The sequence below is a fragment of the Coloeus monedula genome (assembly GCF_965178545.1).
Source record: "Coloeus monedula genome assembly, chromosome: Z".
In the NCBI taxonomy this organism is placed as follows: domain Eukaryota; kingdom Metazoa; phylum Chordata; class Aves; order Passeriformes; family Corvidae; genus Coloeus; species Coloeus monedula.
Window position 1 is genome coordinate 43,040,444 of NC_138822.1, and position 23,102 is coordinate 43,063,545.

Sequence of the window (23,102 nt, forward strand, 5' to 3'; positions counted from 1 at the left end):
GATTATCTGCTAAAGGGAGGGAAGGAGTGTACCTTCTGGATTCAGCGACATGTATGATTTGTGCTGGAAGTTTCTGTCATAGGGGTGAATGCTAGTAGTGTATTAATATTTGTATTGCTCTTCCTACCTCTTTTCTGGCACTGGGAAAGAAGCACATTCCTAGTCTGAGATGATTAGGTTGATTTTAGAAAAAGTTGAGGGAAATGAGTAGTCTGACTGATTCGCAAGTTGTTATGCAAGATTGTTGAGTGCAACATGAATTACAAAGTTTTAGCTGTGCTTTGAGGGAAGAAGCAATTAGACCGGCCAGCAAGAATTGGCCGTTGAGGGAAGTTCACAGGAAAGTTGCACTGTTTCCTGCCTCTCTTTGGTGCAGCTCTAATTGAGTTGAATAATTAATTAAATATCTAAAGCTCGATTAGCCTATTCTGCATAGCAATTTGAAAAGTTCTGTCTTTTCTTAAGTGACATTTGGCCTTTTGAAGAACAAAAAATTGGAAATGCTAATGTTTTTCATCCAACTAAGGGAAGAAAATAAAAATGTCTCCATAGCAACAAAGCTTCTTTCTAGATGGTTTCCTAAAATATGCCTGAACCAGAAGCAGATGTCTGATTTGAGAATCCTGCCTTCTTCAATGTAAACAAATAACTTATAGGCAGGTGTTGGAAATAATATGGAAATCCTATTAAAGAGCCTTGGGTTCCTGTCAGTCAGGAAGCCCCTGCCACAAAAGGGTTGATTGTCTGAATAAAGAAGGCAGAGTAAATTCTCGTAAGGCTTTAGCTTTTCCCAGGAAATTATTGTCTCTGCATGCTCTTTCCCCTGCAAGTCTGAATGCAAGCCGTTTCTTTAACTGATCCCTTCTGCCACCCTCGCTTTCTCCCTCTCTTCTCCTGCTGGATTAGCGCTTGATGTCAGTGGCGGCGGCTGCTGCTGCTTGGGGTGTTGTGTCATTTGTGATTTTAACCCCTGTTCCCTCCTGCCCCCCCATCTGCAACCCTGCCTTGGCTAGTAAGAGGACAGCCAGAGGAGACACCTGACACCAGCGTGAAGTGAGGAGAGATGGGGAGGTTCTTTATGTGAATTTATAAATTTTGGGAAAGGTTTTGGCATGGATGGTTTGCTGGTGTCACATATTGGGTTCCAAATAAAAGTGTGGTTTTTTGCATACTGTGTCTAGAAAGTTGGCGGGACGCTTTTGATTCTTTCTAATCTTCTTCGGAAGTTACTGAGAAAACATGCTTGCTGCCACTTGTCTGTTAGTCTAGTGTGAAACTTTCATTTTATTTGCGCTTTCTGGTGTCAGTTTTGTCCCCAGACATGGTTGTACTGAGTTCTGTGCTACAACAGCTTACTTGCCAGCTTACCTGCAGGCGGTGAGTGACGACTTCAGTGCAGGGCAGGTGGGAGCAGGTGCTGAGGATGTGCCTTCCAGGGTTTCTAGGCTGGAAGCGGAGACCATGTGTGTGTCTCCCTGCATCCTGTCTCTACTTTCCTTGGCATGCCAGGCACAGTGATGCTCGTAATAACACTCAGAGGGTTAAATGTGGATAAACACAAAACAAGGCTTCTGAAAAGCCTGAAGATTATCATGCAGCATTTCTCGGACTATAGCCCCCAAGACGCACTTCATAAAGCCAATAAAGCGCGCGCTGGTGGTCTCCTGTTGCCCTGGCAACGGACCACAGGGCACCCTGTGTGTGAAATGCATGAACATCTGTGAATTAATCTTTTTTTAGTTTGTTCTTTCCTTGGCACTGGTGGGGCTGCGCTGGCTGGTAGCAGCAGGGCCAGAGCTGGAGGGGACCCCAGGGATGCCCCAAGCTCCTGGTAGAGGGGGTGAAGCCAGGTCCTTCCCCAGCAGCACTTCCCACAATGAAGGGATTGAAGGATTCAGCTTGATTTCACTTCTTCTGGGATGCTGTTAGCTTGCTTTTGGATGCATGGGGGGAAAAAATTTAAAAAATATTCTCCTAAGAGGAGGTATTGTTTGGCTTGTCAGTCTTCCATGAAAAAATAATCTAAGAGGAAAACTGAAATAAGCTCTTGTGTCCACACAGCGTTTCTACAGGACTTCACCACTTGCATGCTTCGCTCTCACAAAACTAGTGGAAACAGAACTTGAGGAGGTCTCGCACAATTTTAAAATGGAGACATGTAGCAAAAATAAGAAATGTGACAGCTGACCCAGCAGGAGGCCCAGCCACAACTATGCTTAAGACATTCAAATCCTGGGGATGGTATTTTCCACTGCCTCCTGAAGGAATTACAGAGAGCTCTAGCACGGGGCCTATGGACTACCTGTCAGTGCCCTGGCAGGTGCCAGGTATTCTCTCCCCTTGCCTTCTGCCACCCTCATCCCTGCTGCAGTGCACCATGGTGCAGATTTCGTGTCTGGCTCTGGAAGTTGTGCTGGCTGCTGGCTCTGACTGCTGGCTGCCAACTCAGGGCTTGCCCCAACTCTCCAAGTCTCAGGGAGGACTGTAGGGGGAACACTGTGAATGTTTTATCACCAGCAGTTGCTGGATGCAATCAGCGTTTTAATGAAGTATTGGAAGTGAAATGCCACTTTAATCTGCTAATTGCATTAAAAGGACAGCAGATTGCTCTGTATCACTTCTTTTTGATCTGCAAAGTTACCGAAGAGTACCGAGGAGCTTTTAAGTGAGGTGTAGCAGTGCTACTTGTTTGCATACGAATATTATCAGGCGCAGCTGCACCCCTGTTTCTGCCACTCAAGAGGCAGTGAATGCAGCTGTGGGAGTGTTCTTACTGCATACTTATGAGCAAGTGGGGTGGAGGGATGAGAGAAGGAAAAGATTCAACAAGGTTTGTTCCTTTTTTCATTAACTGGTTGAGCTGTCTATCATAGATTCTCCATACAGAGAGGCTGGCATATTTCAAGCCACTGTATTGTTTGAAAGAGGGCATATAGTATTTTCTTTGCTATATTAATCTTTACAGATCAAAATAAATAATAACACTGATTTTGCTGGTGGAGTACTGCTTTGTCAGACAGGCATGTTCTGCAGAGGTGCAGCGCAGGAGTGTGGAAAAAAGGCCAAGAGAGGTGTCTCCCAATTACAGTGACCCCCAGAAGGGTTGTCCCCAGTGGTGTGTGATTTGTGTTTGGCACACACCACACACAGCATAAAACTCTTCAGCTACAGCAACATATTTCTGAGTCTGTTGTTCTTTTTTTCATATTAACAAAGCGGACAGACTTTATAGAAATCACTAGTTGCATTGAGTTGAAAAGCCAGTGCTGACCTAAATAACATAAAGCTTTGCCTGGTGATCTTACATCACCAGGCATTAGGAAATCATTGTATCTGGCTTGTAGTAATTGTACCTGTGTGTTTATATTTCTCCTTTCTCCCTGATATGTTTGTTGAGGCTCTATCTGTTGATGCTATACTTCTGTCCCACTTCTGCATTTCTTTTAAAAATACCAAACTGCAATTTATTTTGGCCCTTGAAGAAATTAATGTTTTGCTTTTCTTTACCTGCTTTGAGAAAGGTTTCCTGCCATGACCTGCAAATACTATTTTGTAATCAGCCTTGCTGTCCCATACTGCAATTTATGAGAAAAAATCAGTGTCTGGATAACTTTTAAATAATCCCTTTAGAATCAATTACACTAAACCTTGTGGGGTTAGAGAAACCTTTTTCTGCCATTCCCTTGGAGTACAGTATTTTTTGAGTGCCTCATCAGCATCCATAATTGACATGAGAGTAGCAAAGGCACCCTACTTTAAGCATAATGGCACCTGTCCAGGATCAGTTTGGTGCCTAAGAAAAAGCACTGTGTGCTCACCATCTAGGTAGCCTAAAAGCTTTGTATCACCCTGCAGGTGTTTGAAAGCAATAAAGTTATTTACCAGACCTGTAGAACTCTGGTTTGCTTTGAGAAGATTTTCTGGTAACAATGTTATCTTCAGCTGTGGCAAAGGCTGGGGGTGCCATTTTTCCACTCTTCTTCCTGTTCTGCTGGATGAGGAAGAGAAGACACCATCAAAAATTGTGATGTTATCTCTCTTCCCTGTTCTTTCTAGAGTATCTAGCATCAGACTGTTTCTAGTGTATCTAGCATCAGAGGTTTTTCCCAGGTAATCTGTGCAAACTGCATCTCTTTTGACACCAAGTCTTTTCTGTGCTGCAGTACCTCTTTTGTGTCTTTGCTCTCCCTGGACCTTAAACAATTTTACAAATCTTGCAGATAACTGTAACAGTCCTGCTAATACTAGTAAACAAACTTAGTGTTGCAAATAGCAATAACCTGATTTATAATAGTAAATGTAACAGAAGTTTCCCACCAAATAGTATAGGGCTGTAGTGGTTACTAACAGCTGTGGCAATCACAGCGTGACGGAGCTGCTGCTGTTTAGTAGACAAGTGTTTAATGATTGTTTTGGACAGAAAGAGGAAGAAAACTTTATTTGATAGAAGAAGTCTCTCATGTTGACAACACACAACACCAGAGATTGCTACAGTGCAATCACTGCAAAGCCGCGTGTTTTGCAAACAAAATATGTTGCAGATTCTAATTATAAAAACAAAAATATGTTCTTTAATTTGACATACAGACAGAATTTTTCTTACTCTAAGTCTTAAAACTGCCAGGAATCCTCTCTGGAATACTAGTTACTCAGCGTGTGCAACTGTTACTGTAGATGTCAAAAATAAAATATTCATAAGTGTATTTGATATTGTATTCTGGCTCAAGATACATATCCATCCAACACTGCACTGTGATGTATATGTAAACTGGTCCTAGGAAAAACAGTTGTTCATATCCAGGGTTGTTCTTGCCAATAATGAGATTAAATCAGAACAAGCACCATTTGTTAACTAATTTGCCCATTTTCCTAAAGTTTGCTAAAAGTTTAAAAGTAGTATGTTAATGTAATGATGTGATTGTGACAAAAGCCAACAAATCCGGGAAGCAGACATCTGGAGGTAGCTGTTTCCCATACTAGAGAGGCAATTGAAGTAAAACATGTAATGCTTAGCATTGGGTTCTATGCAGTAAGACTACTTTGCCCTACTCTTTGAAGCTGTAAACATGAACCTATGTGAAACCTCTGGAGGAAGGGGAGTGAGCATTTGCGTTGTGTCTAATGAACATGGGGGGCAGTGGAGGAAGAGATATGTGGGAATAAATGCATATTTCCTCTCTGCATACACCTGACTAACTACTGTGCTTATTTTTACCTACACTTTACGTAGTGTCTGGAGAGAACTCTTTTACAATTTGCATGAAAGAAAGGAAGAAAAATTGTAGGCAGCAGCTTTGATTATGCTGTATAGAGATCAAGCAGCTAGTAAACTGATGCATGCCTAACACTTGTGTGTGAAAAGCTGTGTGCTCTTTATACCAGAAGCAAGGTGTAAGAAGGCATTATTCCTCTAAACATTAATGCTTTTCAAGATCGCAGGTTACCAATTGCCCTCTCTTACATCAGAATGTGCCTAATGTTCCCTTTTCTCCTGTAGGACATCTGCTGGTTCCTTGGAAATATTTGAAGAGCCATCGTTTAGTAGTTTGAAGGGAAAGTCTTGAATAATTCACACAACGAATGATTAGGCAAGCACTTGTCTATCTAACTGAATTATTCTGCATGTTTGCTGAAGCAGTTAAGCAGCAGAACAGCATTTTCTTCTCTGGAGGCTTTACAGTGGTAGTATTGACCCACCTAGTTATTGGGTTTCAGCCTTTTGTTGACACTGTTGTAAATGAAAGCAGTCTGGACAGGCAGTGAGCAGCTGGGCTGGATAATTGTGAAGGATTCATGCTTGTTGCTGTTACCCTCAGTGTTTGTAGTGGGTTGTTTGCTTTGACTTTTGTTGAACTGTTGACAAAAGCATTAGATACAAATGGGAACAAATAAAGTGGTGAGATGCCAGGAGGGCTTGGCAGAAATGGTGGTTTTCATTCCAGCTTAAATGGGGAATGTCGGCACTTGTCTGGATGGGAAAAAGAAGGTGTAGTCAGCATTTATGTGTTTTTCCCTCCCCTTTCCCTTTCTTTCCTTACTGCTAAATATGTTTTGGCAAACAGGTGAATAAAAACAGAGCAGAGGCAATTTCCCCATTGCCTTAACTCTTTGGCACTACATTTTTGAAGCTCTCTCTGACTGTGGATGTCTTGCTGGGCAAATACAGTTCCTGAAATGAAAGGATTAAGTATATAAAGGGAAGGGGGGGGGGGGGAACAGAGAGAAAAGGACAGGGGTGTAGAAGGGGTAGAGATGAGAAAAGAGAGGCTTAAATAGAACTGTATACACTAAGTAGTATAGCCAGCAAAATTGAAGTCATTTACTGGAACGCTTTTAATTTGGTTTAAACAAAATACTCTTTTGTATATTCAAATTGGGAGTAGCTCAGCTGTTGTGAAGCCAGAAAATTAATGGTATTTTTAGTGAAATAGAAAACGCATGTCAACAACATAGCTCTGGATGATAATGTTGGCATTTTATTCATGAGGAATTACAGTGCAGGTTACTGGACAACATAGTGTGACTGGAATGATTGAGCACAGGGGGGAAGCGGCTGTCCTTCTGTAAGATGATTTCATTTTACATTTAGTCCTTCAGGAAGAGAGAAAGGAGACAGAAAGAAAGCATTTAAAAATACATGTCTGCAATGCCTATCCTTGTGGTTTCTGGGTCCCAGAGACTAACCTTTTACCTCTGTCTGACTCATAGTTTTCTAGCTGTCCTTCTTTTCAAGTCTGTTTTGAGAGATGGCAGAGAATAGAGGCAGAAGAATAGCATCACATTAGGATATCTTTGCTGTAAAAGCAGTTTTGGCCCTGGAAGAGCTGCAAGTTTACTCTAGCTATCTCCAGCACTTGAGTTTTGTTCCTAAGCATTGTTTTCTTGGGACTTTTAATGCATCTAATGTGTTGTGAAATATGTTGGCTGGTTGTGGAGAAAGTTAGTGTAAGATCTGGAAGGTCTTGCCACTTGGCAGGAGAGATGCTTTGTATCTGTTATTTTGACTGTAGTTTCCTTGTAGCAATCAGCTTCAGGGTATTGTGCAGGTCAGCTGGAAAATGGCAAATAAAGTTCACAGGGGTGAGACACCACTGCAGTGAAAGAAAAAAGCACTGTTTAGTATTGCTGTCTGAAAGCATACAAAAGTATTCCTTGCCTCTGCTGTAGCATGTGCACATGATGGTATCTGAGGTAGCCACAGGGTTTTGGGGTACCAAAGTTGTGACACACAGGTATTTTTTGTCACCTGCCTTCATGGATCTTCAAGTTGTCCTAAAATCAAACACCATAGTAGCCAGGTAATTTGGCATTTATCAACCCATTTTGAGTAATAATCTGTGAGTGCTTTCATTATTCCCTTTTGTTATAGTTGCCATATTGTTCCTGCTCTCATCACGATAAGAAAAGAAGGGAAGCGCAAAAAGAGATAAGGAAAAAATTGCCTTTTAATGCTGTCACTGCTAAAGTTTCTTGTAACACGCAGCATTTGTTGTGTCAAACTACAGTCCTGTCGACACTAGCAAGAAGTGTTTTGCCCAGGTGTTAAATACTGTGGGATCAGGCCTGAATTTATTATTAATCCTACAGACATCAAAACAAAGGGTAGAAATACCAAGCTATTTCTAGCAAACATACAGGGAGTGGTGTTACTGTACATACCTGTTTGTGCATGATGAATCCCCAGTTCTTTTCTCTTTGGGAAATACCCATAACAATTCTAAAGGGGGCTACAGGTATTATGATAGCAAATTTCAACCTTGATTGAAGGTAAAATGAGGACTTTTTGAAAAGTCTTTTGAAAGACCTTTGAAAAGGACTTGAAGACCAATCAAAACAAATATATTCTACAATCGTGTTTGAACAGCATTTGGGAAACCCAGTTTTGCATCACCTAAATTGTGTGAGAATTCATAAAAACTAACTTGTGAATGTTCTGTGGCATTGCCTTACTTTTTAATCAGGCTTGGATAGGTTTGTGTTTTCATGTGAAAAGTACTTTTCCCCTTTACTTAGTTACACAGAGTTAGCTCATTAGGCTAATTTGCTTTGCTTGCAGACCCTGTAAGAACGGCCTCAAGTTGTTCTTTACCTGGAGTTTCAGAGAGCTGAGACCTGGAAGCAGGAAAGTGCCTCTGGAATGAATTTGCATTGAAGTAACAGTAGTTTTGAATGAAGCAAGGAAAGAGAGAGAAGTGGTGTACTACATAGGCTGAGACTGAATTGGACTCAATCAAGTCACAAAGTGATTATGCATCATGGGGCAACATTTTTTTGCACTGTCTGGTGTCAGATAGTACTCAACTGGAGTTCTAAGCAAGCCAGTTAGGAATAAGAGTGGATATTGGAAAGAACATTCAGTAACAAGAAACAGTAAAATAATAAGACAGAAGTAAAAGCATAGCAGACAGTTGAAGCCCTAAATCAGTGGTGCACATCCTTTAGCCACAGAAGGTCTTTACTGGCAGTTTGCCATGAACCAATGGACTGCACCTATTTTGCATATAATTTACATTGTATTTTAATCAGATAAGCACAGACCGTGTTTGTTTTTCATATTTATGTAGTGCTTTAAGTGCAAACACTGCATAGCACAAAGCAATAAAAGACACTGTACCTGGTGGGTTATAGTAGAAAGGGTGATGATGGGAAGACTGGCTCTTCTGCATTTCTGAAATCAGGAAGGTTTGTGTGACATCTGTCTGTCTTTGAGAAGGTGTTACACATTCTGAAGTACAGGTTTGAGTTTACTAGGCAGCTGCAGGCTTGGCTTTGTACACATCTCAAATACATAAGGGTAATTTGAGAAAAAATAATTTCAAAGACAAACTTGCAGATAGCACATTTCCTGATTAATTCTGTTACCCATGGGTAATTCAAAAAACAACAGCGTTAACCACCAGTAGCATTTTCTTCCTGGAACTTCGTTCAGAGTATTTAGTTACATCTTGGATGTAGTGGCTTTAGGTTCTCATGAGTTTGGCTGATGACAGTTTTACATACAATGCAGAAATGTTTCCTCTTTTACATTTATCATGTCTGTGTGATACAGATTTATGCAAACTACGAATGGGTTATATATTTGTATAGTTTCTGGAGTTTAGTACAGGTACTCTGTTAGGATAGTTGGTTTGCTCTAATCTTCTAGTGGTGTTTTTATTGATATAAGGAATACTGATTATTCCTCCCTCATTTTTCCATTTCAGTCTAGCATATGTAATAGATCCATTTTGGTGAGGTACTGGAGTACCTCCAAATCTTCAATCCATGAATCCTCACAACATCCCTGTGAGGGAAAGAAACGCTCTCTAGACTTTTGAAATTATCCTGCTTTTATAGATAATGTACTGAGGCATGAAGAAGCTTAATTGACTTCATGTGATCAGACAAAAGAGCAGACTACTAAACCTACATTTCCCAAATATAAACATTTTTGCAACGTCCCGGTTTCAGTTTTCTGCTCAAGCATCAATGTTACTTTGTGATCCATTTGTACCTAATTCTTCCTTTTGAAACCTCACAGTGGATTTGAGTCCCATTCTTGGCAAGTACATGCATGCTTCTAGTTTGACCACTCAATCCTTTTGTGCTACTTCCAGTTTCAGTTGACTGTCTAATCTCTGCATGTTTTTGCAGAAGACAAGCTTTAGTTGAATTTTCATCCTTCCTTCAGGCTCAATTACATTGCTCTTGTGTTTCTGTGGCTCCTTCCACATCGGGTTGTTGGACACAGGACTGGAAGGGATACTAAGCATGTTTGCAGATGATACAAAACTGGGAGGAGCTGTTGACTCCTCCGAGGGCAGGGAGGCCCTGCAGAGAGACCTCAACAAACCAGAGGGCTGGGCAATCACCAACCATGTGAAGTTCAACAAGGGAAATGCCGGATTCTGCACCTGGGACGGGGCAACCCTGGATTTATAGACAGACTGGGAATGAGATGCTGGAAGGCAGTGCCATGGAAAGGGACCTGGGGGTCCTGGCAAGCTGAATCTGAGTCAGCAATGCTCAGGCAGCCAGGAGGGCCAACCCTGTCCTGGGGTGCATCAGGCACAGCATCGACAGCTCGGTAAGGGAGGGGATTGTCCCGCTCTGCTCTGCACTGGGGCAGCCTCACCTCTAGCACTGGGGGCAGTTTTGGATGCCACAATGTAAGAAAGACATTAAATTATTACGGAGTGTCCAAAGGAGGGCAATGGTGAAGGGCCTTTCAGGGGAAGCCGTGTGAGGAGTGGCTGAGGTCACTTGTTTGTTCAGCCTGAAGGAGACCAAGGGGAGACCTCATTGCAGTCTACAACTTCCTCGTGGTGGGAGGAGGAGGGGCAGGCACTGATCTCTTCTCTGTGGTGACCAGTGACAGAGCCCAAGGGAAAGGCCTGAAGTTGTGTGAGGGGAGTTTAAGGTTGGATATTAGAAAGAGGCTCTTCACCCAGAGGGTGGTCAGACACTGGAACAGGCTCCCCAGGGCAGTGATCACAGCACCAGCCTGACAGAGTTCAAGAAGCATTTGGACAATGCTCTCAGGCACATGGTGCGACTCTTGGGGATGGTGCTGTGCAGGGCCAGAAGTTGGACTTGATGATCCTTGTGGGTGCCTTCCAACTCAGCATATTCTGTGATTCTGTGATATGTAGCACAATCAGCAGAAGCCACAGCACTGCTGGGAGGGTTATGGCAAAGGGGGCTTGCATCTGATTGCAACCCAGGGTTGCTTACCCTGGTTTGTCACACAGCAAATATATATGATGCCACAAAGCAGAGTGCTGAAGCCCCAGGGCTAATGTTAGCCCATCTCAGGACCACACCACCCACCAGCTGCGTGACTCTAGACATGCCAGTACTGTGCCTGAGCTGTTCCCCCTTGTGTTACTTCTAGCCCAGGGCCACACAGGCAAGGCTCGGCCACTTTCTGTACATGGAGCGAGGTTGTTCAGGCACAGGTCAGGATTTTGGGCACAGTGCTCCACTGACAGTTAGCAGGGTGCCCAGCAAGGGCTGCCACACAGCTGGAGGACTCTTCCAGCCTTCCTCCAAGGCTGCTGCAGGGGGAGCAGCCCTGGAAGTGGATATGGGAATGTGATTTTTGTCAGTAGTGAAAGTGCCCAATGGGGAGAGCATGTAGGCAGGGAAGAAGGATTTAGCTTTGGATACAATTGTGCCTGTGAAAGAGCTTGTTACACTTTCTTACTGTAAGGGGCTCCATCTGGTGCTCTAGGTGTCTTTAAATGAAAATCTGCCTTTAATGTGTGAACTAAAGGCTATGCACAGTGAACATTCTGATGGTCTTATCAGTCACAACAAATAATGAAAGCTTGTCCTGCACTCCAACCCTATAATATAAGCTGCAGGGAAAGGCAGTGGAATAAAAGCGGACACACTGGACAGGTTCAGAATCTGTCCCCATCTTAGCAGGAAACAGTAGTGAAGACCTATCTTAAAATTCAAGGCTTTCTGTCTTAAAACAGGACTTATTTAGCTCATTACTGAGAGTAAGCAAGGTAGCATTGCAAGGAAGCTCAAGCAGTCCAGGCACTGGTTGGTAAGCAGTGGTGTGACTTACAACTCAGCCTCTTAAGTTCTGGGTAAAGACATGCTGGCAGTGCTTTGTGTACTCAATGTAAAGCCCCACTCACTCTTCAAATTTGAAGATGGTGTGTGCAGAGATCATCATTGTCGTAAGGCTTGCATTAGGAAACACTTTGTTAGCTATTCTGACTAATGCCTTGAAAAGGAACGATCTTGGCAAGCTATTAAGGAGAAGAAATGCACTGACAAACTGTTGTAATTTAATAACTTCCCAACTGAGAAGCCCATTTTATAAGTCATCCTGTGCAATAATCCCAGCTCCCTTTTAGCCTTCTCAACTGGATCAGTCTTTTCAACTAAAATAATTCCTGACTGTGCATAAGATCAAGCTGCCTATTAGGTGTCCTTAAAAGTGTGGGTGTTGGTTTTTGCTGCACTCTAAAGCAAGTAAAAAAATGCTTCTCTGCACTGTTTCACCCAGTCAACAGGTGCCTAGAGGAAACTACCTATTTTGAAGGAGCCTGTGGGGGCTTTCCCTTAACCCTGTAATTCCAGCTTTTATAGTGCTTCGTGGGCCTTTGATCTCCACACTCTTAATTGGCTCACAGGGAGGTTATTTACAGTCAACAAGAAAAGTACCTTGAACTTGTCATTTTAATAAACTTGTTACTTGCCACCTTTTCTAGAGGCATCCCATATGGAAATAAACATCTTTCATTTTGTTTTATAATAAATTTTTAAAATATTTTCCTGGAACCTTGATGAAATATCAGCTTCTTTGCACATCTAAATCCACACCATAGGTATTGCTTGGAAACTTGCTTGTTGTTCTTTAGCGTGTACTTAATGCTAGATTAGAGAATATAAGACTTTTTTAGTTTCCTGTTACCACCAGCTCATTTCTAAACTATTTAAAATAAAGAGCCTGAACATGTCTGGTATTTAAAAAACCTTTCACATGAGGTTTTTAAAACAGATCAATTTCAGCATTAGCATATCAGTAATTCAGCAAAGGAAAATTCAACTCAGGATTGTATAGCTGTAATGATAATGTATTGTATCCGTCTTCCTTGAGAATTATTGTAACAGTAGAGTTGAACTTAGTGAATTACATAATTTAGGAGCATTTGCCAGAATGCTGTTTTAGGGATATTACTGCAGTCTTCCCTTAAAAGCAAGTGGAAAGATGAATCTTATTATGAAGTACTTAAATGAGAGACAAGAATCTTCAGAAATTACCTAAAATAACTAATTTGAATAGAATAGAAGGTCATATGTGTGCATGCCAAGTTAATCACACTTAACTACTTGGCAGAGTGCAGGGGGAGTACAAGAGAGAGATTTTTGCTGTTTCTTTTCTCTAACCTGAATTAAAAATGTATTGGATACTCATTGCTAACATCAAAACATTTCCAGCTAGCCTGAAGTCAGTATTTGATTGTGCTTTTAGTATTTAAAACATTAACAGCGTGACCTGTCTAATATAAATAATGGAAGACCCAGAGAAGTAAAAGCTACTGCTGCTTCTCTTGGCAAAGCTCTGCGATGTTCAGGAGTTGTAATGCATCTAAAAATCTGGCAGAAAGGACCATGTGTTTTATTTTTCCAGTCTTCAAAGTAGGTGTTGTACTTATGATGTGCTATTATATACTGATGTAACTGCTTTAAGGCTGACTGCAGAGTCTGTGTTCCCACCACTCCTCCATCCATTCCACTTAGCAGAGTCCTTAATTTGAAGAATGAAACTGGGGACCATTATTTTTGCAGCAGGCTGAGGTCCAGATTCAGAGTAGTGCACAGTAGGCATCTAAAGTTCAGCACATACGTACATTCCTCTGATTTCTTTTTCTGGTTGTGACTTCCGTAAGATCAAAGTGTGCGCCTCGAATCTGGCATCTGCTCAAGTGCTTTCCTGAATAGGAAATGGGATAATTTTCTGAACAAGGGTCTTGGGAACACGAATAAGTGAGGGTAGATGAAGTGAGGCAGATATAATGGGCTAGGATATTATTTGGGCAGAGAGGAGAATAGTAGCACTCAAGGATTTTTTTACGGAAGATATTTTTAAGAGATGGCTGAGAGAATGTTTTGTTTCAGAATCAGCATGACCTGGAATCTGCAAACATTTAATAGCACCCAGTTATGTTTTATTCACCTGCCCAATTAAGGATTTGGTTGGATAATGAATTCTGTTTTCAGTGGGCACTTACCAGTGGCTGTGGCTTCCTAAATTGTGTTGGGTACTGAAAAAACATAAAATAAATCAAGTCTTCAGAAGCCACACAAAATCTAATGGAGAGGAGAGGACCAAATTGCTAGTCTCTTGCTTAATATCTGAGAAAAACATGTGTATGTGTTTCTGCTGACAGAAGCAGTTAGGATGTGGAATGAGTGTTTCTATTGAATTTTAGGGGGCTTTTTGTAATCATGGTAGCATTTTGAAAGCTGCTTTTTTTCCCATCACTTTTCTACTGATCAAGTCAGGAACAAATAAGATTAAAAATAGGGAGAAGGGAGATAACTAGTCAGAACATGTAGAAAGAGATCATCAGCTCTATTCGTGAATTATTCAGTTAAAACAATAATTTGCTTTGTCTTCTTATCATCTCCTAGGTCATCTCTGCAGCAAAACAACTATAAAATCCTTTAGAGACAAACAAGCAGAAGGGAAGAAAATGAAAGTGTTTTTCCCTGGAGGATTGATACATATGGATAGATTGGAAGGGAGCAGAAATGTGAAAACTCAAAACTGATGCCTTTGCCATGAATACAATCTTTGTTAGATATAACCAAAACTGAAAATGCGGGATACTGGGGCACAGTACTTGATGGAAGGCAGCTAAATTGAGCGCCTTGTGGGACTGTCTTCAGATGTGATCTCTGTGGTTTTAAAGCAATAAAAAAAAAGTCTCATTAGCACTAGGTTAGATCCTTCTGGTCAAAATGGAGAATAGATAGGGAATGTAAATCCCAGGAGAAAGTTGTTAAGACCTGTCACATGAAAACTGAATCCACTTAAATATCCCTGGAGAAGGCAACACTTAAAGCCTGATCATTGCTGCTTGAACATGGAAAAATCTAGCGGGTGTAGATGTGTATATTTTTTACCTCCTAACTTCTGTTGCCAGTACTGAAGAGATTTTTATAACCCTTGTGCCTTGAGATGCTGCAGGAAAGTGTTTGCATTCAACTTGGCTCTGTGCCTTACAGTCCATTTTAATCACTATGCAAAGTGAAAGGATAACAGTTCTACTATGGTGCTTGGTCTGAAAAGAGGACTCTGAGCAAAACCCAGTTATTCTTGAGAGGGCTTTCCTGATTCTTGCAGGAAGAGAGTGTAAAGCATACTGACACAGGCCCTTAATGGCTATCGTAAAACATTTCCTCTGTAGTGTTTTTTTAGAATTCTGAAAACTAACCAAGTATCCTTGTGTATTCTGTTTAAATGCAGTTGCTGTGAAAGCACAGTGTTAATATTCTGGAGATATGTTGGTTGTTGGGAATTTTTTATGCATGTTCATCACTGGCTTTTGAAGAACGCTCATGGAGCGCTGCTGCTTTCCCTTACCTCATGGCATGTCAGTGAATCAAAACATGTAATGCAGGCTGGTGGCTATTCTGCTCTCTCTCTTTCATGGTGGTGAGCCCACAATTGAATTGCAGTTTCGAATGCTCCAGCCAGTTGAGCTTTTTCTCTTACTCTGTGATTACATGCTTTCCCTTGCTCTTTCTCCCTAGTTAACTGCTAATACTCTCTCTTCTCTATGTTTGCATTTTGTTAGAACTGCTCAAACTGTTTCAGGTCTCTGCTGAAGGAAATAGCATGAAAGATCAGTAACTGGAACCCCAAATAAATATTTGAGGAGAGGAGGACTGTAGTTTCACATTTCCTTGGCACTGCTCAGTTCCTCAGGTTTCCAAAGATATTTACCCTGAATTCTTCTGAATTTCTGTAACTTGATGACCTTTGACTCTTCCATTTAAGTGAGTCTGATTTTAGCTGAAGTAACGTTAGGGGCTTGCAATCTGTCATGGCCAACATGCAGGTTTGTCTCGGATTTTCACATTTAGTTTCTAAAATGCCAGCAGGATGTTTTCCTCTGGTAGCATCTCCAACCTTGTGATGTTGGAACCCTTACCCTTTCTGGGATCATTAGGGTCGATAGTCCTTTGCAGCCTGCATATGCCCTGGTGCTCGCCTACAGTATATTCTACATCATTTGCAGTTTGTGCCTTAACACCTTCTTGCAAATCTTTTCACTCCATCCAAATTACCTACTCTACTGTGTTCTGAAGCATGCAGTCTTATTTTGAGGCCTGGTCAAGGGAGGAGATAGAATCACAGGCTGGTGAATGGAGAGAACAGATCAGGTGAAGTGCTCTGTAGATTGAGCGGGGGAGGATGTTCGACAGTGCCCAGGTTGTCTTGCCATCAATTAAATTCAATATTAACAAGTAGCAAAATGTGGATGAGAACAGACTTCCTCGTAAATGTAATATGTGAATTTTGAGGCTTCTGTAAACCTATCAGAAATGTTTAACTCTTTTTCCTGCCCATCTGTTTCTTTTTCTTCTGTTCCTTTCTGAAACCAGGTCCTGTGTTCAAACTGTTTTGCTTACCAAAGGGTGCTTGTTACTCTTGGGACGTTTGATTTCTCTATCTTCATGTGCCTGTGCTAGGCTATACTTTAACCTAAGCCTGGCCTTCCTTTTTTCACTTTCAGCTGTGTTCTTCTACTGCTGCACTGCTTGTCCTAAGGCTGCATTAGTTCTCCCCATCCTTTGACCCTCACAGTGCCAGTAGTGATTAGGCCTTACGTGTGTTATGTCCTTCAGCCTGTGATTAGTGGAGAAGCTGTATTTTAAAGGATTTATTGCAAAAATCCATCTGCAAAAGACTAGCCAGCAGCCTTCAGCTTGCTTTAAACATCTACTTTTCCTGTCATCAACATGCACCTGTACACCAGGAAGGGCCAGAGAAGCATCATCACATGCTGATAGGATTAGACATTAAAATTACTGGGTATCTTCAGCTGTTGCTGTGTGGCCCTCTCAGCTTTTCCAGCAAGTTGATAAGTATATGTTGAAATACAACTGGAATTAATGTGTACAACCGTAGTAGTTTATTGCTTCGTTTTATCACCCATTTCATAGCATCTAGACTTTGATGCTTTTAATTAGCTCAGATTAAATACTCCAGTGGTACCACCAATGGCAAGCAGATCACAAGTGTAAACAGTTACATGGGCATTTTTTATGAAGTTACACACACATATACATAATATACACACGTATCTATACTTCTCTTGACGTAACACTTACAAGAACACTTGGGTTTTGAAGACTGCTGAGCCTACATATTCTCTTTATTCTGGGCTTTTTTACGGCCTTCTCATTGCTCTTGCAGGCAGCACTGCACATCTAGACTTTGATGTTTTTTTATGGCACTCTTATCCTCTAATTAACTTCATTAATTTTGCAATTAGTGAAGTTAATTAGTGGTTAAAAATGCTATATAAAACTTCAAAGTTTGCATTTTAATCATAGTTTGTATTAAGAATAATTATCACACGCTGGATTACTAAACTCAATGCAGTTAGCTCAGACTGGGTCATGTGATATTTAAACCAGCTTTGTTCTGTATCTTTCGTAGCTGGTTAGTAGCATTTTTCACTGGCAATTACTGAGGCTTTTTCTGGTATCTGAAAATGCAGCTATAGGTAAAAGGCAGTGAATAAGACAAAAAAAAATATCATGGTATGGCTGAGTAGAAGTTTTTTAGTTTGGGCAAGTAGAGAAACAAGTTGGGAAAGGGGAACATGAAAATATTAAATAAGTCCACCATGACCAGTGAGTGATAAATGTGGGATCAATGTTGACTACTAGCCTCCTCTCCCTAATCAGCCATTTTGGAAGAGCTGGGCTCTGGGTTGTACTGCCTGACTGTATCAGTGTGATCATGACCCACTGTGTAAACCTAAAGGTAAGGGCATGGTGAAGAAAATCTGCTTGCCTAAGGGCTGCAAAGAGTGTGTGTTGAAAAATTAAAGCAAAAACAAAATCCATGTCCATCTGTGCAGATACTGGGATGTAGTAATAACAATAGTAGTAATTTAATAATAGTAATAATAACAGTGCTAGCAACAAAAAGGCTGTGTAAGTGTGGGTAACTTCAGGAGGCAGAGTCACTATGCAAATATTCCATTATGGTATCTGTAGATCAACCCACAGCATTTCAAACCATCTTCCTGAGTTTAATCAAAGTAATGTACCTGTGCATATAGATGTATGTAAATTAATTAATTCTTTAAACAGATATATCGGTGTTACCTTAGAGCCCTTAGGCTTGGTTTGTGGGAGCCCTTGGTTGCAGTTTCCTCCCTGAGCACATGGTCTTTGGGCTGTATTGGACTCTCTCTTTTTCTTCTGCCCTGGCCTTTCACCTCTCTGGTGGAACACCTCCCACCTCACGCCATTTGCAACTGACAAGAGCAGTCTTCATCTCACCATTAGGATGTTAGAAGTCTTAACCCTAATTCCTCTCCTCTCCTCTCCTCTCCTCTCCTCTCCTCTCCTCTCCTCTCCTCTCCTCTCCTCTCCTCTCCTCTCCTCTCCTCTCCTCTCCTCTCCTCTCCTCTCCTCTCCTCTCCTCTCCTCTCCTCTCCTCTCCTCTCCTCTCCTCTCCTCTCCTCTCCTCTCCTCTCCTCTCCTCTCCTCTCCTCTCCTCTCCTCTCCTCTCCTCTCCTCTCCTCTCCTCTCCTCTCCTCTCCTCTCCTCTCCTCTCCTCTCCTCTCCTCTCCTCTCCTCTCCTCTCCTCTCCTCTCCTCTCCTCTCCTCTCCTCTCCTCTCCTCTCCTCTCCTCTCCTCTCCTCTCCTCTCCTCTCCTCTCCTCTCCTCTCCTCTCCTCTCCTCTCCTCTCCTCTCCTCTCCTCTCCTCTTTTTTTCTCTCGTGCTTCTGATTTAGGCATACATTGTTATCTTGGGCAGTTTAGCACTCCCAGCCCAAACCTAGGGCAGTGCCTGAGGCCAAGCTCTGGTGCTGGGACTTCCATCTCTAACATTGGCATCAGCCAACAAAGCAGCATTACTGCCTGGTCGTTTCCCTGCAATGCATATTGTATCCATTTTTATAGTTTCTTTTATGCTTTCAACAGTCTTTTTAACAGCAGTAATGTCATTCAGATAATTATACTGTAATTGACCTTAGCGTTGAGCATCCTTGGCTTTTACTGCAGTTTGCTTAATACTTCAGTATGGTCAATTATCTTGTAATTCCCACTTTGTTGGGAATTATTGTTTTAATTATTTCACTCCAAATACATCATTTTGGCATAGTAGTAAGGGTACACTGGGGAATGGTCATACTCATGAATGCTTTAAAGAGTTACCAGCTTTAACGTGTAGGAAGGCTTTTCATCTTGTCGTCTCTAGTCATTACTTTTAACACTGATTTCATTTAATTATCACTTAGTGTGCTCAGGCCAGGTCTTCATCTGGAGAAGCCAGCATATGGGGAGTTGGGGCTTGCAGTTGGATAGCTGTACAATCTGATTTATGATTTCCACACTGATTTCTGCCGCATTACAGTGTGAGCTATCTGTGTTGATGTAGCTAAATTCCAGTAGAAGCTGGGGGTAAAACAGTGAATTTTTTTTTTCCCTAGCAATTTGAACTATTAATTATCTCAAATAGACAGTGAGTATGCTGGTGAGAATTTTATGGCTGCATAGGAGGCTTGCGGGGCTCTCTTGATACTGGTTTAATTTGCACCTGTATGGCACTGATACTTCACCTGGAGCAGCACCCTGATGGTGCTGGAGAGAAAACAGCATGGTCCTTCTGGTGGGAGATCATTTCAGTTAGCATTGTGCTCAGCACTGCCCAAAACAGAGACCGAATCATAGCATGCTATGCTGTGTAGCCTAGTGCAAAAAATACTATGGGTCCAGCACTAGAAAGACACTGTTCCACTTCTTAAGCATATTATGCGAACATGGTGACGTGCTCAGCCTTTCTATAAATGTGTATGTTCATTGTTTTTTGTCAGCATTTTGTGGTGTATTTACCATGAATAAAAATGTTCTAACAAAGCCAAAAATTAAAAACTGGTATGTTTTGCTCAAACACAAACTAAATGTAACCTACTTTCACCAAAGAATAGTTTTTCCTGTCTCTGATCTAATTATTACATGTGAGCAGACTCAGCGTTGTTTAGTGGGATAATGCTACTCTTCTAGTAGATTAATGCATTTTATTGAAGAAAACAGCAGTGTAAAAAGACTTTATTTCTCTATAAATTTTAATAGTTACTAAAACAAGGACTCTGGCCCATTAAGTTACAGCCTGCCAAGTCATAGTGCTGAATCACTTAATTTCTCTAAGTAACTGTCTTATTCCAGCTTCTTAAAGGCAGCTGTTAGGACAGCACTGATATTTTAATCAAGGAACAGGGCAGAGTCTGTCAGCTAAACAGTGATTTTGATGGGGTTTTCTTCCACAGTCTACAAATGTAAGGACCTCTCTTGGAGTTTGTAGGCTTTCACAGGAACCAGCATGTGGGTGGGTACAGGATTATTTGCAGGAATCTGATGTCAGTGGAAGCCAAGAGGACATTGTTACATCCCAGTATTTCTCAATGAAGGTAGGTCCTTACCAGTGCTTATAGACTGAAAAGCTGTTACAAACAGTGGAAGGAACTCAGTGTGTGTTACAGTTTTGTCCCTCACACAGTGAACATAGCAGGCATTAGGTCTGTAGGAAGAGCTAGACCATAGCTCATTGTCTATGTATGTGACATATCTTTATTACTTAGCATAAGAGATAAATTCAGATCTGTCAGCAAAAGTACCAGAGATCGCATGAAGTCACTTATCTTTATGTGGCAGGTGCATTTCGTGTTGAAGGGAAGAGAAGGTATACTGCAGGGGTATTGGTAGGCTGGCTCCATGCAAGGAAAAGGGGGTGACAGTTAAAAGTGGGAATGTTTAGATTAACTCTGTAGTAATTGACTCGGGAGGCAAAATAATGTCAGTCCTAGTGCACTGGCCTGATTTCAGACTGGGGAGTGAGATTCTGCCTGCTGCCAGTAGGTGAGTTGTGTCCATTTTTTCTGCTAATGTCAGGTGAGAATACTGCAGGAAGATCTTTCCATATTGGTTTAAGGTCAGATCCATCAAGCAATAAAACCATTAAGCAGCATGCATTGCCCCAATGCCCAATGTGGTGCTCATCCTTTAATGTGCTGGTGATAATTAGCTACTTTATCTTTCTAGTAGGGAACTTCAATTTATTACTTTATTAAGTAGTGAAATCAAAGATTAAAATGGTATCTATAGCACATAGCTAACCAGATTGTGAAAAATGGAACTGTATGGTTTCAAATTTATGAAAATAAATATTTCTATTTAAATAAGTGCAGTAGTTTAATTCTTTAGACACCGCTTTAATTGTATTTTATTGGTGATTATTTTTCTTCGTTTTAAAGCAATTTGCTTTCTGTAGGGTGAAGTTGAGAAATAATGAATTGAATTCACATTACAAGCTACTGCCTTCCAAATTGTAAATTAATATAAATGTAATAGGAGCATAGTATTAAAATCTTTTGCAAAAGGCTATGCTATATCATTGCAGTAAACAAATACATTTTTCAAGTCATCAGTTCTTTTAATGTTGTGTTTCTACTTGGCCTTTATTTTAAGGGCTTCTGTACCCTGGCAGTGCTATCTCCAAATGTCTTAACATGTGTTGTTGCTTCAGAGCAAAAAATAACTTTCTTAGTTTGTGTTATTTGCTATAATTGTTGATTAATGATCTGCTTTAAAACTAAATTAGTATTTTAAGATGTATTTGCACAGTATGGGAAAGGCACAGGCTGTGCCTTCAACACTATCTTTGTTCTAAAATTTTTATTTCCACTCAATGTTCTTAGAGGGTAATTAACAATTACCAATCAAAAATATGGAAGATTTTTGCAAATTCTACCACTCATTAATCTGAGCTGCTGTTCTCAAGAACTGGAAATTTTAGCAAAGTGGAGAGGAGGACCTGTGTCCCAGTAGGGAAGCAATATTTTCTCATGTGACTTGGACAATAACCACAGCTTAATTTCTGTGGTTAAGTGTTCTTAATCCTTACCAGAAGCTTGTGATGTAATAAGGAAAAGAAGAAATTCTGTAGTAGTGATGGAACAGAAGTTGCTCAATGTAAATGCTAATTTCTTGGTTTGTATTCATGTTAATAGCTGCACTGAAAACCCCAAAACCAAATTGCTATGTTGTACAGTTTTATGTGGAACAGCAGCTGTCCATCATGAATGGAGGAAAAAAACCAAATCCAGTGTTTCTGGATGAATGGGAGGATCTAAAATCCATCAGTCAGGACTTCTTTGGTTGTTCCTCACCACCCCAGTAAAAAAGGAGGACAGAGATGGCAACAGTCAGCAGGATTTCAACTGACAATTATTTTCATCTCCATTGCTGTCATTTCCAATTCTGCAAAAAGCCTGAAAACATCCTTACTTATGTACATTCAACCACTGACTTCAGTGTGAGATAAAGTTTAGTGCAAGCTTAAATGCTTTCTTGAACTAGGGCCAAAAGCTGCTGCTGCTACTAAAATCGGTCCCAGAGGGAACTTTGCATCTTTCATTGCTTCCTTTTTTGTGTACCAACATACAGGCTCCACAAAGCTTTGGAGATATGGTAGAATTTGATAAATGTTGCCTGCCTTGTTTAAAGGAGTAGCGTGGAATTGTTGGATGATAGTGCATAAAGTAAACGTTATCTTCCTTTCTCTCCTGTCCATATGTGTGCTCTTTAGCACTCATTACTAGGTGAGAACTGTAGAATGGCAAGAGAATCACTGAGCCAGTCTGTGTTTTGTTTCTGTCTGCTGCAGGCATAGCCTGTAGTTGTAAAAGGCATAAAAATAAAATGTGTTTAGGTGTTTTCTCCTGTTTTTGCCTGCTTTGAAACTGTTCAGAAGCTTGCTTCTTTCTTTGGTAGAAATCTTCATTCAAATATTTGCTGAAGTGTGACTTGCCTTGAGCCTCTTTGTTCTTTTTGATTTACACAGGCAAACACACACACATGTGCAAACATACGCCCCTCTTCTGGGACTGTTGATTTAACCCTGCATGTTTGTAGAGGAAACAAACCAAAACAAGACCGATGCACAGTATTCATAAAATTCATCCCATTGGCAGTGCAGATAGCCACTATGATCTGTCAGCTGATCATCTGTTTCTGTCCCTTGCAATACATAGTGCAGTTTTTAATACAAGACACCTTGCTGGGTAGCTGTCATCGGTTAAAACCCAATGTGCTATCTGTGAGAACAGCTTCAGATCGTGCTATCAGCATAAGATGTATTGAGGGGCAGTGACAAATGAGCCACTGTTGTGAATTAGGGCCTGATGATTTCTTCTCTTTTTGCACTACAGAGCTCTTCTGTATCTCCCTCAGCCAGTTTCAGAACAGCAGAAAAGCACAGAAATTCAACAGATTACTCTTCAGATAGTAAAAAACAGAAAACAGAAGAGAAGGAAATAGCAGCTCGTTACGTGAGTAGATTGTCTGCAT

At 41.1% G+C, this 23,102-nt stretch overlaps 1 protein-coding gene across 4 annotated transcripts in view; it reads left to right on the forward strand.

The window, feature by feature from the left end:
* The window catches only part of LOC309584716 (transducin-like enhancer protein 4), a 98,232-nt gene that overhangs the window by 62,006 nt on the left and 13,124 nt on the right, over nucleotides 1-23,102 (forward strand). For all 4 annotated transcript variants that reach the window (XM_082300910.1, XM_082300911.1, XM_082300912.1 and 1 more), the window contains one exon: nucleotides 22,964-23,083. In XM_082300910.1, coding sequence (XP_082157036.1) covers nucleotides 22,964-23,083 — 120 coding nt within the window. The remainder of the gene's footprint in view (nucleotides 1-22,963; nucleotides 23,084-23,102) is intronic.